Source organism: Plodia interpunctella, chromosome 12 (assembly GCF_027563975.2).
Source record: "Plodia interpunctella isolate USDA-ARS_2022_Savannah chromosome 12, ilPloInte3.2, whole genome shotgun sequence".
NCBI lineage: Eukaryota > Metazoa > Arthropoda > Insecta > Lepidoptera > Pyralidae > Plodia > Plodia interpunctella.
Genome location: NC_071305.1, coordinates 2,133,690 through 2,150,489, shown reverse-complemented (window position 1 = coordinate 2,150,489; position 16,800 = coordinate 2,133,690). Strand labels below are relative to the sequence as shown.

Below are 16,800 nucleotides of genomic sequence, written 5' to 3'. Positions count from 1 at the left end.
GGACAGTCTCGATAGGTACTCGATTTTCCGACTGAACAAATAGACAAATTTCAAAAGTTTTTATTGTCAACGCACGCAACATTTTAAATGCAAAAATGTTGAGATTAAATCAATCCAGTTTAATTATCTTATACTTACCTACGTACGTACCTGGTATTCCAACGATGCCGCCGTTCCTGCCTCTAAATGTCTGCTCGCTTATATCCCGTGATTTTGAGTGAATTTATTAAATTTCAACCGCAAATTACATTGCAATAGCTAGAGTAGATAGAGTTGGTAGGCGTAGCATAACTTAGTAGAGTTCCACTGGGTTTCTTGGATTTTAATTAGGCACTTATTAATTGGTTTAACACCCGTCAATCCGTAGTGGGCCTACGAGGTGGGTCATGTCCCATACACCTTGTTGACTTGTTAACACTGTTCTATTTTAGTAAGTAGTTCGTGTAGATGAATTTGTCTTTAATGTACAAACTTTTGAATAAATTTCTAATCATTCCTTTTCTTCTTTCTACATTTTAACGATTCAGAGTACCTATCATCTAAAAAAATCCTCTAAAAAAATAAACGTTGCGTTGTTATTTAGATGGGCCACAAACGTGTTAATCCCGAAATTTCCACAAAGTAGACCCTCAGATGAAGAAGATGAATCCACCTACTTAGTTAACTAATAATTTGGAGTTGAAATAGGTGTAATCACCCGTATCATATTTCAGCTAGGATGTCCAACTTTAGAACTGCAATAATTATCTTGCAATGAAGTTGTAGATAACATGGAGTTTTAGTAACTCACATTAATTAGGTAACAAATGTCTCTTAGTTGTTGCAGATAACGTTGATGAAACTGTATTTTGAGTCAGAAGAACGTAAATAATCGTTATATTTGCTTTTTCAGTCATATTTTTTTACCTATTTTATTTCACTCGTAGACAGAGAAAACTACATCGTCAAATCTTCCATTTCGTTTGTACAAGAATACAAGAAACAACAGGACAAAGCGTTAGCGCTTTGTCCTGTTGTTTCTTCTATACCTATACCTATAAGTAATCTTAGGATTACTAATAGGTATAGCGCTTTGTCCTGTTGTTTCTTGTATTCTATACCTATTAGTAATCTTAGGATTACTAATAGGTATAGTCTCTCATGTGGCTACGCGTCTATATAGACTATATTGATAAGAATCTAATCTATCTTCTTCTTGGTAAATACTTTTCTTATCCAACGCGAAATTCAATAATTCTAATCAAACTTACTAATCAAGCTAAAAACTGACAGTTGTTTTGGCGGCTGACTGAAAGATGTTTTTAATCTCTTTACCGACAGCAAGTTAGGCATAATCTTCAGTCTTCAGCCAAGAACAGACTTGGCAGAGGTGGGTAATATCAGCTCTTCTGACATTGGTAATAACATTCTGATTGCCAGACGAGGGCGGGCCGGGGCGTGGTGCCATCAATATACACAGGAACCTTCGTAGACGAATACCTAGGTATTGAAATGGTCTCATTTTTGTCTTGATTGTGATTTTCTTTGCTGTGCATGACAAACACAGACTGGTATGTTGGAACACCAACATTAAAAAGTATTTGTTTTTATTTTTTATAATTTATTTTTTGGTTACGGCAACATTGTCTGTATCGAATTTCTATTATTCATGATTAACCTCAAGATAACAAAGGACATTTTAATTTATCCAGATATGTTTGGTAGAAGATGGTAATCTGAATCTCTAAGAAATACTCCTTTGTAATTAGTATCGTTCAAGTTTATATCCGAAATATAACATGGCCTGGAAAAGACCTCATAAATCTGCGCTTTGATAAAATAAAATGTGTATTTTATGTAGGCACATTTAAAGCGTGTGTCTTCAATTGAAAGAAAATATTTATTTAGGAAAGGAGTATAGACAAATAGGAGGCCAAATTCTATGTGTTGAAGGATACTGTACACATTGATGTCGTTTTAATAATCTCATCCATTGATTAAAAATACTAATACTACCACGCCAATATCACAATCTATCTATATTTTAGAATACTATAAAACGCAAATCTGATCTATTAAAGCAAACACACACACACGCACAGCCTAAACAAGATAAGATATTATTAATTACTATTATATAGGTATCAGCTAAGAAAGGATTTTTGGAAATTGGAAACAGTCAAATTTTAAAACACGCACACAAAATATATCGGTTTTAATAGTATCAAAAGTTATAATTATGTACATAACATAGACTGTTTATATTTTGCTCTGAACCGAAAGCTTACTTATCAAAGCTTCTCAATCATTAATCAGATTACCCAAAGCTGATTAACTTGTTAAAATTTATTAAATGTATACTCATAAACCGCTGAGCTTATTTTGTCTAGAAAGTTGAAGTTCGTAGCTTAATTTAGGGAGAATATTAAATGTAGAATACTATAGCAGAGGTGAAATGCACCCGGTGCCAGGGATGTAATATTTATCAGGTTTCGGATCTGGATAATACTATTTCGGATATCTCGGTGAAATATTTTCTATTTTATTTGTTTTCTGCCATCGATTTCACTTCCTTGTTCGATACGATCTCTGCATTGCCGTGAAATCGTGACATGTAAAGTCGTCGCATGTAAAGTATAATTAGTAGAAGTCTTTACTTAGTAGTAATATTTCCGCTTGGCTCTGGCAGAAGGGGCAAATCGAAGAAGTGTTGACTTGATGTCGTGAAGGATGATATGCGTGCATTAGTAGACCAATAGGTCTGACAAATAGGAATACAGACGACTTGGCTCCGAAGCTCAACGGCTGAGGATAAAACCGGGATAACGCACAGATGAGAGAGAGTATATAATTATAGATTATTCAAAAGTTTCATGTTGGATTCGGTTACGGATAGATTGTGGCGGATACTGTACTAACTATATTGTGTTGTGTAGATTTATGTTTTTACCTGTGATCCACAATATAGAAGATTAGTTTTTTTTTTAAATTGATATCCAGGAGTTTCTTCTACGATTTACCCCACCCTGTTCTATACTGACAGAGACAGTCATTGCCCGTGTTTCAGCTTGAATACTGCGGGCTTGCTTATTTCAAGCCTTGAGGTTGAATGTTTAATGTAAATTAGGATCTTGTGCAGTCTATGCATTTTAGTAAGTCTATCAATACAGGAACAAAAGGCTTTCCTTATATGATTTGCGAAAGTATACAGATTAGTAGAAGTAGAGACCCTATATATATATATTAATTTAAAACTATTAAGGTCATAATTTACAAGGCTTTTTATTATAGTTTCATCTGTTTCATTGTTTATGTGTTTGTCTGTAATCAAATATTGCTGGTTAAATCTTACTAATTTCGCTTTTCGTATATACTTAGTTGAAATTTCACAAAATACAGGATCGGCTGCCAATGAAGGAACCTGAATGGTTTACTGCAAGGACATTACTTTTTTTCACGCATTGAATGCAACAAGATCACTCTGAAGATAATAAATAATGACAATTCTATTGTGTAAAAAACGCATGGCTTTTGATACGATTTATATTTTTGAGATTTTGTTTTTATACTATTATAGGGGACAAGATTGTTTAGGCAAACAATCGTAAAAAAAACTTATAAAATCTATCGTCTATATTTATTGTCCACCACTTACCATAACTATATTTCGCCTTTTATCACACATTCCGATGATGGCCCTTATAAAAGTTTATCCGAAGTCCTATTTTATTTACACAACTGGGGATGTCGCGTAGAGGGCAGGCATTCATCATTTTGATGTCATTCGATTCTGCCGGCCTTTATGTAAATAATACCACGGTTCGGGTATGGACACATTGCTGGAGAGCTAGCGATTAAGAGGAAGTTATCCGCTCACTAGCGCCCCTATCATATTTTCAATTTATCTTCATAGTCGTATTCCTCATGGCTGAGGGTCGTGGACATTACGTGGAATGTGGCATTATTAATGCAGTGGTTTGCCATTGCCTTCTCCATTTCACAAACAAGTTAATAATCAACCAGTGTGCACGTTTCCTCACGATGTTTTCCTTCAATTTATAGCGATAACTAAAAAAGTGGTACTGTGATACTACACACTAAATAATTGATTTTATTAGAAAGTTTGTTTATTTGTATGTAATATCTTTATTTGAACAAATACATATGTTTAAAATATGTACAAAACAAGAAGGCAAATATACAATGGCGGACTTATCCCATGTAGAAATCTATTTTCCAGTCAACCCAAGTGTTATAGTTTCTAATTGGATAGTCGCCATCTTGCCACAAATTACTAAAAAGAAGATGGCCGGCTCCATATTTAGTAACGGGTTGTAAACGGGAGAGACAGTGCTGCCGGCCGAGTGATGGTATCAACCATAGATAAAATATCAACTCATAGTCTTCTTGAAAGAACTACCGTGACTAAAAACTATTAGTTGTCCTTTCCAAGGAACTAGTGGAGGAATTACTGAAAATAAAGGCGATTGTAAAAGCCAAACAAGGGATGGTTTTATTTTATTACACTTCACTTTTTTTAAATTTTTTTATAGATATTTCTGTGGCTACTACCTTAGAATTTTCATATAATAGTGCCGATATCAATTCGAGCTCTGAGCGGAGGATATTTTAACGTTGAGCGTTATAGACAAGTATATCTTGATAATATGTTTCTTGCTAAGTAAATATTACTATGTTATCTCAAATATTACAGTTATTTAAGTAAGTAAAGACAGTTTATTGCATAAATAAGATACACTTCGAACAATGGGACAATTGTAATGATAATATAGGCAGTCTTATCGCTAGTGCAATCTCATCCAGGCTCACCTTGAGGAAAGGAGACATTAATCTATTATGGTCGTGCTCAGTTTATCAGAATCCTACAAATATTATAAATGCGAAAGTTTGTGAGGACGTATGTTTGTATGTATGTTGGTTTGTTTGTTACTCGTTCACGTAAAATCTACTCAAAGGATTGTTATAAAATTTGGTACATGTGTAGAAGAACATAACTTAATATAATGGTATGAACTAAAATAATAAAAGTATTTACAACATAAAGTACTATAAATAAAAATATAGATATTCCAGGTTATATTCTACATGTGTAGAATATAACCTGGAATAAAAAATAGAGTACTTTTAAGCCCGAAAATCCCACGGGAGCGAAGCCCCGGGTTGCAGGTGGTTAAATAAAAATAACAAATGAACTGAATGTAGGGTAATATTTGGTGTAGAATCACACACACAAAACGCAGAGGTTTCAGCCCCGAATCAGTTGTATGCACAGATGGGTTTACTCCCAGTATTTGCTCAATGAGTGCTCAAATAGCCGGGCGCAAACCCAACTAGAACTAGAAAACGCACGTAAACTAGCGTTGCCTGATTTTTTTTGAGCAAAGCGGGATTTTGAAACCTAATGAGTGAAAAGATTATTTCGTCAAAAAGGGACATAATAGAACCCTTAAATAATCAAATTAATCTTAGTCACCGAAATAGTTTTTTCATGTTTTCAATGAACACATCATAGCGAAATTTTATTTATCTACCAATTTTATAGATTTGCCATTTGACCAAAAGTTGATGGGGATGTTTATTTTTTGTTTCTGACTGTAAATCCAAAAAGCGGGGCACAGCTTGTAAGTAAATTATGTCTAAAATCGGGACGATACTTCAATAAAATTATGAGGTAGACACATGATGTTACTGTGTAGGTACAGTTTAGCAGAAGAGCAGCGTGTATATACAATATTCTTATATATTACACTTCATATTCCAAATATCAGACAAAGTTTTGTGCCAATATAAAATAAAAAATAAAAAATCGGGACCATGTATAGTAAAGCTGACATAAACCTATTTCTGGTTGTATGCTGTGGTCACCGCGCAACTGATTCGGTAAATTATGACCACAATCGAGGGTGTAAACTATGACGAAATGAAAAAAAATGTGTGTAAATAATTTCAATTTCTTGATTCGTAACAAAACATGTATATAGACTGAAGGTAAGGAATTTAATATTAATACGACCCCGTGATGTCTTTTAAATTATTAATGCGAATGATTTAAACTATGACGAAAATTGCGTCTACAAACGAAATTTGATTCGTAAGAAATGTTAATACAATCATTTTATAATGTCATTCCATTCACGAATACTATGAGGATATCAGACAAAGACCTGCTATAATTAGGGAACCATCCAAAATTCAGAAGTTTCGAGAAAACAAAGTGAAACGTTCAATATTGACGAGAGCGTCTTTACAAAAAGTTGTTGGTTATTGTTGACTTTGGCTGGCGAAACCGAGTTTTGCACAATACAAGCCTTAGAAATACAAAATCGAAATTGTGATAGATAAATACAACATTGGAATGTATTCGTAAATTATAATGTGCCATAATAATCTGATTCGTAGATTTTGCGTGAAAGAGTAACAAACATACATATATATATTCTCACAAACTTTTGCATTTATAGTATTAGTAGGAATTAGTGTATGATGATTATGATACATATGTACAAATCGGTCGAACCGTTCTGTAGAAACGAACCGTTTTGGAGATAAACGGGAAAAACAAACATCAACTTTTTTTCCTTGAATTTAAGTTTTATTTAAGGTATGTGTATCTTACTAACTAGGTACTACCGTGATCTATTTACTTCTGTTATGTATTAAATTATACTAAACTAAATATGTAACTATAATGTAATGAAATATAATGTAATATAAACCACTTATTCATTTGAATGTAAGTTCGAAACAGCTTTATGTGAAGGAAAACTTATGTAGGTAATTTATTTTTATCGAATATCTTCATATATACGAAGAATTAGTGAGAAGTAAGACCAACTGGTACTGATAACCTGAAAAAGGACAGAAATGTTTAAATTGAAGCAAAATACAATACTAATTGATTAAAAAAGATACCTGAACATTAGGCACAAAGCGATTGATTAAGAAAGAAAACATTTATTTGGCAAAAACATGAGTACAAATATACAAATGTATGTCAAAATGAATTAAACCTACATGTTTCACCGAATACAGGTATGCAAATATAAATAAATAAAGAGGAGCATGCTATCCACTACAAATCCTAAACAAAAAAAAAGAATTATAATGTATACTAGCACTAAATTCTATCCGAGTCTATCATTTAAGAAATCATTTAAAGCATAATAACATTTATCAGTTAATAAAGACTTGAGGTGCTTATTACTATAAATAATTAGTGAATTTTTGGATTTTGGAAATTATAGATATGATTTATTGTTTATAATAAAAAAGAAAGAAAGACAGAAAAAGTTATATTCAAAAAGTTAAAAAAAAAATAAAAACGATGAGAAGCTATGGCTAAATTGTACCTCTATTTTGTTTTATTGCAATCTCTGTTTTGAGTCTATCTGGTTAGGTATATGATATAGGCTGTCACCAAACCTATAGGAACGAAGTCGGGAGGCGATACTATACTACTCTTCATGTGCGAGAGAGAAAGTCATAAAGTCTACATATGAATTTCGCCTCGCTTATAAAGTTGTTTCTGAACTTGAGTGTTGTAACATTATGGAAATTTCGCTAAAATGTACCTTTCTGAAGGAGGCGAGGTTGATTGGTGCATATTTCAGGGAGGTCAGGCAACATGGTCTTTGAGCTCTGTAAAATCAAATTTTGTAAGTAGTTTGCAACATACTTGCTCCTAATATGGCCTTATGAGCACTGATGCATATTATAATAGGCCATTGCCATGGTATTAATTGTATGAAGTTTTGACGCATTGCAACGCACTTCATTGTCAAAACCTATAGAAAACTTAGCACGTCGGAGCAATGGGACCGCGCTCTAAGTAAATGATATCAAGTCGAATCAGATACTTATGGCGTACTTTTTTCCAAATGTCAAACACAATATACCGCTTGACTGTAATATAATCTGATCTCTGGGTTTGACTCTTGTTTTGTGGCTTTATAATGTTCTGTTAAATATTTATAATGGCTTTATAATGCCTTGTTTGTTGAAATATTATAAAACAAAGTCCTTTGCCGTGTCTGTCTGTTTACGATGAACTCAAAAACTACCTAGGTACATGCGGTTTTCGCCAATAGATAGTGTGATTCCTGAGGAATGTCGAAGTGTATAATTTACAAGTTGTTCATCGCGAACTCAGACCTCGCATACACAATAAATTTTTGATGAATTTTTACAAAATTGTGAATATTTCAAAAATGACTTAACCGACTTTGATGCCGCACAAATTTAAAAATTCTATCTCATATCTTTTAAATTTTATCAAAATCAGACCAACGGTTCGAAAGTTATCGCATGTACAAACATATATACAAAAAAGGTATTTTTGCTCCCAGTTGACTTGTATACCGCGCTCGCTTCGCTCGCTCGATCAATGATGTTTTTACCCCAGTGACGGGACGGGCTGCTATTACAAACAATAAGTCTAATACAAGAAAAATATATGAACAACGGCGGACTTATCCCATATAGAGATCTCCGGGGATAAGTTTAAGAAGACATGTATTTCGATTCTGTGAGAGACGTCAAAAAACTCACGTCGCATTCCGCGCGGATATGGCTAATTTGTATTCTGGAAAACGAGTTTGGTACTTTTGCGCGCAAAACACATACGCAAAAGACACTTGCGCGAAAAGAAACTTGCGCGCAAAGAAACTTGCGTTGCGTTGCGTTTAAGGCAGATTTTTATTTCAAATTTATCTTGCCATGAAACTCGCCTTTTTTATTATCTCAGTGGATAGACACGTCCAAGGGGAGCAACGTTTGTAGGTTAAATTTTTTCAGAACGTCATCCCTTAACCACTTTTTTGCCTTTCGCGCATTAGTCTGCGCGAAAATGTCTTACGCGCAAGTGTCTTTCGCGCTAATTTTTTCGCGCAAGTGTCACGATACGCTGTAAATCTCACACGAGCACTAAACTCACTCCAGAATTTTTACAAATATGTATGAGATGATGTGAAAATTTGCATTCTGTAAGAAAAACGTCAAAAAACTCACGTCGGATTCCTCGCGGGATTCGACGTGAGTTTTTTGAAAGATCCACTAGCGCTGGCCAAGTGATTGCGGGGCGAGGTGGAACTCTCTTGACACTGTCGAAATTCCGTTGATGTACACAGTGGCAAGCCAGTTAGAAGCTGTGATTAATGGTGATAAAGTACAAAACGAAGCGAGAAAACTCTCATAGATTTCATTAACTTTTGACGACCTCGGTGGCGCAGTGATAAGGTTCTTGCCACTGAACCGAGAGGTCCCGGGTCGATCCCCGGTCGGGTCATGATGGAAAATGATCTTTTTCTGATTGGCCCGGGCCTTGGATGTTTATCTATATATGTATTTGTTATAAAAATATAGTATCGTTGAGTTAGTATCCCATAACACAAGTCTCTAACTTACTTTGGGGCTAGCTCAATCTGTGTGATTTGTCCTAATATATTTATTTATTTATTTATTAACTTTTTACCTAGCTATAATAAAACGAATCGACTTCTGATAGTTAGTGCCACTCTCGTACCATAAATTTTCATAGACAGACTTCGCTATGCCCGAGCTCTGAAACAGTTTAAACGAGGTTACGTATCGCTTAGCATTTTAAATCCTGACTTAAAATAAAATTGAAGCTTTTCTTGGATGTCTATTAGGAGTGGGTTGCACCTGTCAGTCAGTCAGTGCAGTGGAAGTGGTGGTGGTGCAATGGTTAAGACGCCCGCCTGTGAACCGCAAGATCCTAGGTTCGAATCCTTCTCGTGTCATATGAGTTTGTATACTAATCTGACTCATGCGTTGTAGTTTACATTAACCACCACTTGTTACCAGTGAAGGAAAACAATGTGAGGAAACTTGCATCCTAGTTGATTATCAGAGGCAACGGCCAACCATACCATTAATAGTGCCAAGGAAGTCGTAATGTGTGTTTCATTCCACATAATGACCATGACGAGGACGATAGATGTCGTACGATGCGACTAAGGAACACATGCCTTAACAGCTGATAGGCAACAATAGCGATTCGAACCTAGGACCTTTTGGTCCACAGGCGAGCGTTTTAACCATTACACCACCACCGCTTCAAAACAATAAAATTGAACGAGGAACTCAATAAAGTTAAATAAAATTTTACCTCCTTAGCGAGAAGTTCACTGAAGTAGCACAATGTAAAGAGTTGGACCATCATCACCACCACAGCTGTGTAATTATTGAGCATGAATAAGGCTCCAGTTGCCACCTAAAAAAAGAATTAACAATTTCAATGACTTTTTTATTTTTATATATATTCCCTCGTTTCATTGAGGAGGCAAAGGATACTAGCCCATACGGCCAAGTCTTTTGTAAAATATTTTTTTTTGTAATAAAATTAAGAAAAATACAGACGACAAGTTACCTAGTGCAGCCAAATTAAAATTTCCATACAATGTCATACAAAGCGGCAGATTGGGTTTTGTAAAACTGGATACACATTTAGGACTAAAATATATTTAAAAATATATACAATATGTTTATTTCATACAGTCAAAATGCCAATCAACGTGGCAGTGCTGTCAGCCTTTTGGGCACGCTACCTCAAGGTAACGAATTGCAGGGACTGGCCTTTTTTGTAAATATATATAAATAATTCTTTTCTTTTTTTTTAATAATTTGTTTTTATTACCTAGTTTTAATTTATTTTAGTTGTATAAAGTAGCTTAGGTTAAAATAACGTTATGTATGTAAAAAAAATACGTGACGTTCGAATAAAATTTATATATTTAACATACATTTTATTAGAATTAGGATACCATGTAGTTAAGATTAGTGATATTAATAGTTTAGTTTTAATTTTAAAAGATGAATTTGAGGATGCACAGACAGGAGATTGACAGCTGTGATTAGTGACTGTCGACCCCATTTAAAATGGGATTTGGTAAGGGCCAAGAAGAAGACACAATACGATAAACTATACACGATACTATAAACAGTATACGATAAATAGCAGTAGGTTATTTAACTTGCAATGTTCCTACATTTATTTGTGGGGAATCTTGCAACTCAATTTTGAAGCAAATATCCGATTGAGATGAAATGTTGTGCACATGTTTAGTATGGATGACAATGCATTATTATTAATAAGCATGATCTGATGGTGCATCCAGGAACGACTTGTGGAAACTCCTGAACGGTTTGGTGAACGGACGCGATATTTCTGTCACACATTGAATGCAACAAGCATGGATTTAATACTACTAATTCCATGGCAATAAGATCATTCCATGACAACAATAAAAGCTTGTGTCAATGTAAAATTTTCGTATACAACATATTATAAAACCTCACTTGTATCACAATAATTATATTTACAGTGTACCGCTGTGACTGTGAGAGGGATATTAGTTACAATTTACATCTTGCCATGTCCCCTCAGTATTCTAGCTTCGTTGCGCTTTTTGTTCTTTATGGTTGACTAGAATGTTCACTTTATTTGTTCGTAGCACTAGTGCTTTTCGACGTCTTATGTATAACTTGTCGATTTGCAAGTATATATTAATAAACGTTAAATAAGTATGTACCATTTGACCGCCACCCTAAATATTGATTTCAGTGTACACAAGTCCCTTTAAGATCAACATGCCGACCATTATTTCATGTAAACTAAAGTCGACATGACTACAGAGAAAATATAAAAGTAATTGGCTGTACTTCCGCGCCGTCATACTCGTATACGTCTGGCCCTTTTCTATTATCGAGTTACGTCTATAAAAAAGTTGATTTCAGGGTGATGTTCGACCGATTAGGTTCCCTCCAGGGACCTCTCTGGGCGGGTATGATACTCACTTTGGCGGTGAAGGCGAAGAAGCACATGGTGACGGTGGCAAAGAACAATATTACGAAGTTTGTTTTGTTGAAGCTCTCATCCAGGCGTCGGGATAAACTGGTGAAAAAAAATGGGTTGCACTCCGGGAGTGCTGGCAGAATTGAAAACTTAAATATTAACGTTGTGCGTTTTTGACGTTTTATCAGATAATGTGTCCTGACGCGAGTTTAACATTTTTTACTCATTGCAAAAACTGCACTACGCCGCTAAAGTTTTCACATGAAAAAACTAGATTTGGTATTCGATTCGCAATCAAAGTTCTTTTTAATCAGATTTCTCCAAATTTTTCACTATTGCATTTACAAAAAATTACCTCCAAAAAATTTGAGCGTAACGTAAACGTAACGATCGATCTAACATTCCCGTTTATAAATATGCTTAAAACCTTCGAAAAAAAAATGGAGAAAATCGATAAAGTGAACTACGATTGTTGGAGATACGGGCCCCGGTTACATGCCATGCCAAAATATAGGTCGAGCGCCCTCTGTATCAAGCATTATGTTATCTGCATGAAATTAGTAGGTACTCCGAGAGTGATGAAAAAATAAATACTCTGATCTTTTGCTTGATGTTTCAACCATGCAATTAGTAGGTACTCAGATTACTTATTAAATCCATGGTTTCAACATGTTTTATTTTTAGGTTATGGGCCCAGCACGCTTCCACTGCGCCACTCACACCCATTATTTGGGAAAAATAATATCATAAGACTGATAAATAGTTGAATGTGAAAAAGCTACTTACTCAATCAGCTTTTGGTGAGTCTTGATAAAATTATTCATTTCAATTTTATTAGTTTCTTCTCCACCTATTTGTCTTTTGCTACTATTTTTAATTGGTTTCAAATTAAGGAAATCTTCTCTAAGAATAGTGAATTCAGCGATTAAATGTGAGCATATGGCTACCATCAGAAATTCGCAGCCAATATATGAAAATACGCACATGAACACTGAAAATCGTAGATTTACGTATTTGTAATATTAATATATACAAACAATTATATTATAATGATGCTCATACCAACTCAGCCCAACCCAGCTCGCCCGGGTAAAACCATAATTATATTCCTAAATCTTCCTCAGGGTCACACTATCTATTGGTGAACACCATGCATGAAAATACATGCATTTATTTTCTGATTCATCAGGTACTTTTTAATTCTGGCCATCAGCTCTTTAAATTCTCTCATATTCGTGTTATCTCAATTACAATTTAATCGAGATTACGCGAATATGAGAGAATTTAAGGAGGATGTGGTGATGCCCTAAGCCCAGAGTTCGCATAAAAAATAACCATCAAATTTTGAAGATTTGGCAATGATGATGGCTAAATATCTTTTCAAATAACTTTAATATGTATTTACAATATAGATATACATTGGCTGACCACGTGCATCGAACGCCAAAACCCTCCTGGGCACAGATAACTACCTCATGGGTCCTAACAAATAGGCGTAGGCCGGGCAAGCCAAGAACCATCTGACGAAATTATTTGGACAGGATCCGCAAAACTAGAGAACTTTAACAAAGAACCCAACCAAATGGAATGGAAGGAGGCCTTTATCCAACAGTGGGACGCCTGATACTTACTACAATAGCTCTGGAATATATACAAAATAATATATCTGAAGCAGGTCTCAGTAGGGTTGAAAGGGTAGCTGCAAGGGAACGGCAACAGCCACTCGAAGTCCTGTTTCAGAATGACTCGTCGCAATAAACACTCCAGTAGAGGTGATATCGTGTACAGACTGGAGCCGACCATGCTTGAGATGTAGATCACTAAAAGATAAGAAGAAGAAGAATAAAAGATTTATTTATTCAACTTTATTGTTGCAAGTAAAATTATATTTATAAACTTAAATAATTCTCTCCCTCTTAAACATTACTTCTAATGAAAAAATCGAATTTATTATTTTTTTATTTAAGATCTTTGAAACAAGCTTGTGTAATGTATACATGACAAGATATACGTTTGATATTGCGAAATTAACGTTCTCTCCGTTTTTGTTCTAATTTATGTTTGAATACCTTATTATGACTTAAGACTCCTTTGTAAATGGTGCTATATAGAGTTCATCTCTCTGTCTATCTAATTTTCCTTCCAGAAGTCTTCAAAATAAAAATTCATTGTGTAAGTTATGTTCGACTTTGGGTTTCAGTCTTACATTCAATTGGTTCGTTAGTTTCGAAGCAAAATTACTGTGAAAGTCAATATACAGATTTCCGAAAATAAACTTTTACGTATCTATTTAGAAAATATATAGGTATAATTTGTCAAACAAATCAGTACATACGAGCCATGAGTAATAAAACCGTTAAATTGGGACAAAGTAATTATGAGTATGACTGATGTTTATCGGTGAAAAGAAAGTAATACAGGTGATTAAATTTGGTACATTACCTACATTCTGTAAAGCTCAGAAAATCTATTTCAAAGGTGTGTTTTTTGCTCTTTTCACTTAGCCCGACGACGTGCTAAGCTTATCAAGCGGTGCTTAGTTCATTTTACATTGTGATTACTTTAAACGATTAACTGTTGTTACGGGAAAATTCAGTCTTTATTTTTTAAACGTTCCTAATATTAATCCGCTAGCATTTTTCATGTACTTAGTAAAGAAATTGTTGCCAGGATATAAAAATTAAACTCTGCATTTATAGACGTACCTTGTTGTTAATAAAAAATGTTAAAGCACACTTTAAGTTAAAGTATGTTTTAACTATTTTATGAATAACGGGAGTTGGCGCCAAGTCAGCTAAGCTAAAGTGGGATGGGCCTGGCATGGACATGTTCAGTGTGCAACAATGCAGTAAAAAATACGAACTTGACTTTTGACTAGGTAGTCTTGTACACACAGAAAACCGTGAAAGAGATGGCAAGCTGATATCAATAGTTTTCTCTGAGATTTGTGGAAAGAGGAAAGAGAGACCGCGCTATTGGGACATTATACCTACTACTTGTTAAATTGCTTGTTTCGCCGCTTTCTGGTAAAACATCAAACCGTTTAAGCTGACAGAGAAACTAATCTGCTAGACAAATCTGCCTGAAGTGATTGGCCAGTTAACCCTATCCAATACTTGTAAAACACAATTTTTAATGCCATCTGTTCGATATGTTACATATAGGCTGTCAGATACTTTGTCAGCAAGCGATGAAACAGGTCCCTACTGTTATCGTACTGAATGATAGCTACCTCGTTGACAAATATATATTTTAGACAAAACTGCATTCTTTTTCTTGAGTTGTATTTTTGTCAAATCCGTAGTCCTCCACATAGCACCCAGTTCTTCTATGATTTGTTTAATTTCTCCCTTCCTCTTGATAATAAAAGCTGCTTTAATAATGGCTATTCAAAAATAAGAAGAATATTTACTAGAATAAGTAATGAATTCAACATCAACGTGGCCGATCTATTTTTTATAGATCTTGTGGCCGAGGGACATTGAGTGTCATAGACAATTTCAATGGCAAACTTCTTTTGACTCATATTGTACGCCACGAAGAGTTTTTAAATCTGAATCTAGAGATACCTTCAGGAGATTTAAAATATGAGTTTTTATCACATTTAAATAGTTAAATACTCACCTTATTATTCATATATAAGTTAAAGCATACTATAAGCCAAAGTATGTTTTGTCCCGTTCTGTCAATGTTTAATATTTTAAAGTGCGATAGTGACAAAACATGCTTTAACTTTATTAAACATGGCCAGTGTATAAAAAAGAAAAAAAATCTATTAGATTCAGGTCAAGTCAATTATTTACGTAAAATAAATAATCATTGTGTAGTGTTTAAATAAATTATTAATAATAGAAATTGTTTCATTACCTTGAGTAGTAATCATCAAAATCGGCACAGTATATGCCAAATCAACCACATTCTTGTTTTCAGATGTAATTCTAATTATATAATAAACCAACGATATGCAATGAAGGACCAAACATGGAACTATCAAGGCATATATCCAGTACTTCTTGAAGGTCGGTAAATTGTCGTCAAAGAAATTTATGTTGCATATGTTTAACAATCTAAAGGAAATAATTAACGGCTTAATAAATTCGGGACTATACAATGCTTTTGTTAGTTTTATGTCCATCTTGATGACAGTAAGAGAAAGTACTGTTTTATTTTATTTTATTCAGATTTTTATTTATTTATAAATTTTTATTTTATTTGTTCAGATCAAAAAATGTTGAAACTGATGATACTTAAATAAATATAGTTTTTCTTTAAATCATCAATGTCTTTTTGCAAAAGAAACAAATTGGGAATACTTATATTCAGGGATTGTGAACGATTTGTTCGTTAAAAGAGATGTACTTTAATGTCGATGTATGGTCCAAAATCTAAATGACGTCAGAAAATAGTGTTTATGATAATATATGACAGAAATGGAACTATCTCATTTTAAAACTACAGATATCTTTTCCTTACTCTTTCATGGTACAAACTCGAAGACAGTACAACAGAGAATGCAGTGAATTTAAGCTTTTATATAGATGTATTGATTGATTTGGAAGTGGTAATTTAGAGACCTGTCATTATAAATGTGAGCGAGCTCATGTTTAATCAAATTGTGGCGCAGAATGCAATTTGATATGTTGCAGAAATGAAATTATTCTAAATTGGTAATATTAGTGAATATGATATGGTTCATTGATTATTTAAGTTACTGGTGCGGTGGAATTTGTAAAATTAAATACATAGTAAATACAGTAAATCACTAATACATAGGTAATAATTCGTTGAATATTTGTACCTAGCTCGAGATACTCTATATATATCATTTTAGCTTGTACAACTACAAAAAAAAAATGCAAATGATAATGTTATTTCGGCGAAAAGCGAACAAAGAAAAACAAAATATCCGAGATCGCTAGTAAATAATAAATAGGTAGGTAAATACGTTTCAAATTAATTGTAGAATTTGTTGATCTATTGAGATGAAC

General features: G+C 34.0%; 1 protein-coding gene across 3 annotated transcripts; it reads right to left on the bottom strand.

The window, feature by feature from the left end:
• Nucleotides 1-6,606: 6,606 nt before the first annotated feature.
• On the bottom strand, nucleotides 6,607-16,278 carry LOC128674254 (odorant receptor 4). Of its 3 annotated transcripts, XM_053752726.1 has the most exons (9): nucleotides 15,680-16,278; nucleotides 15,045-15,197; nucleotides 13,444-13,632; nucleotides 12,599-12,803; nucleotides 11,815-11,911; nucleotides 10,127-10,231; nucleotides 9,470-9,558; nucleotides 7,572-7,638; nucleotides 6,607-6,848 (listed from the first exon to the last, which is right to left on the bottom strand). In XM_053752726.1, exons 1-9 carry the CDS (start codon nucleotides 15,945-15,947, stop codon nucleotides 6,786-6,788), a joined length of 1,236 nt encoding a protein of 411 aa, XP_053608701.1. In that variant the 5' UTR covers nucleotides 15,948-16,278; the 3' UTR covers nucleotides 6,607-6,785. The 3 variants fall into 3 exon arrangements, with proteins under 3 accessions (XP_053608701.1, XP_053608702.1, XP_053608703.1); XM_053752727.1 differs by lacking the exon at nucleotides 9,470-9,558; XM_053752728.1 differs by lacking the exon at nucleotides 15,045-15,197.
• Between the last annotated feature and the right edge of the window lie 522 nt (nucleotides 16,279-16,800).

What these genes read in the sequence shown, in the direction of transcription:
- LOC128674254 (XM_053752726.1), bottom strand. Translation starts at nt 15,947, where the DNA reads ATGGACATAAAACTAACAAAAGCATTGTATAGTCCCGAATTTATTAAG. An exon ending in GTGAACTTCTCGCTAAGGAG is followed by an intron (nt 9,559 to 10,126) that starts GTAAAATTTTAT and finishes AAACTGTTTCAG; the next exon opens with AGCTCGGGCATAGCGAAGTC. An exon ending in ATTCGTTTTATTATAGCTAG is followed by an intron (nt 7,639 to 9,469) that starts GTAAAAAGTTAA and finishes TTGATTTTACAG; the next exon opens with AGCTCAAAGACCATGTTGCC.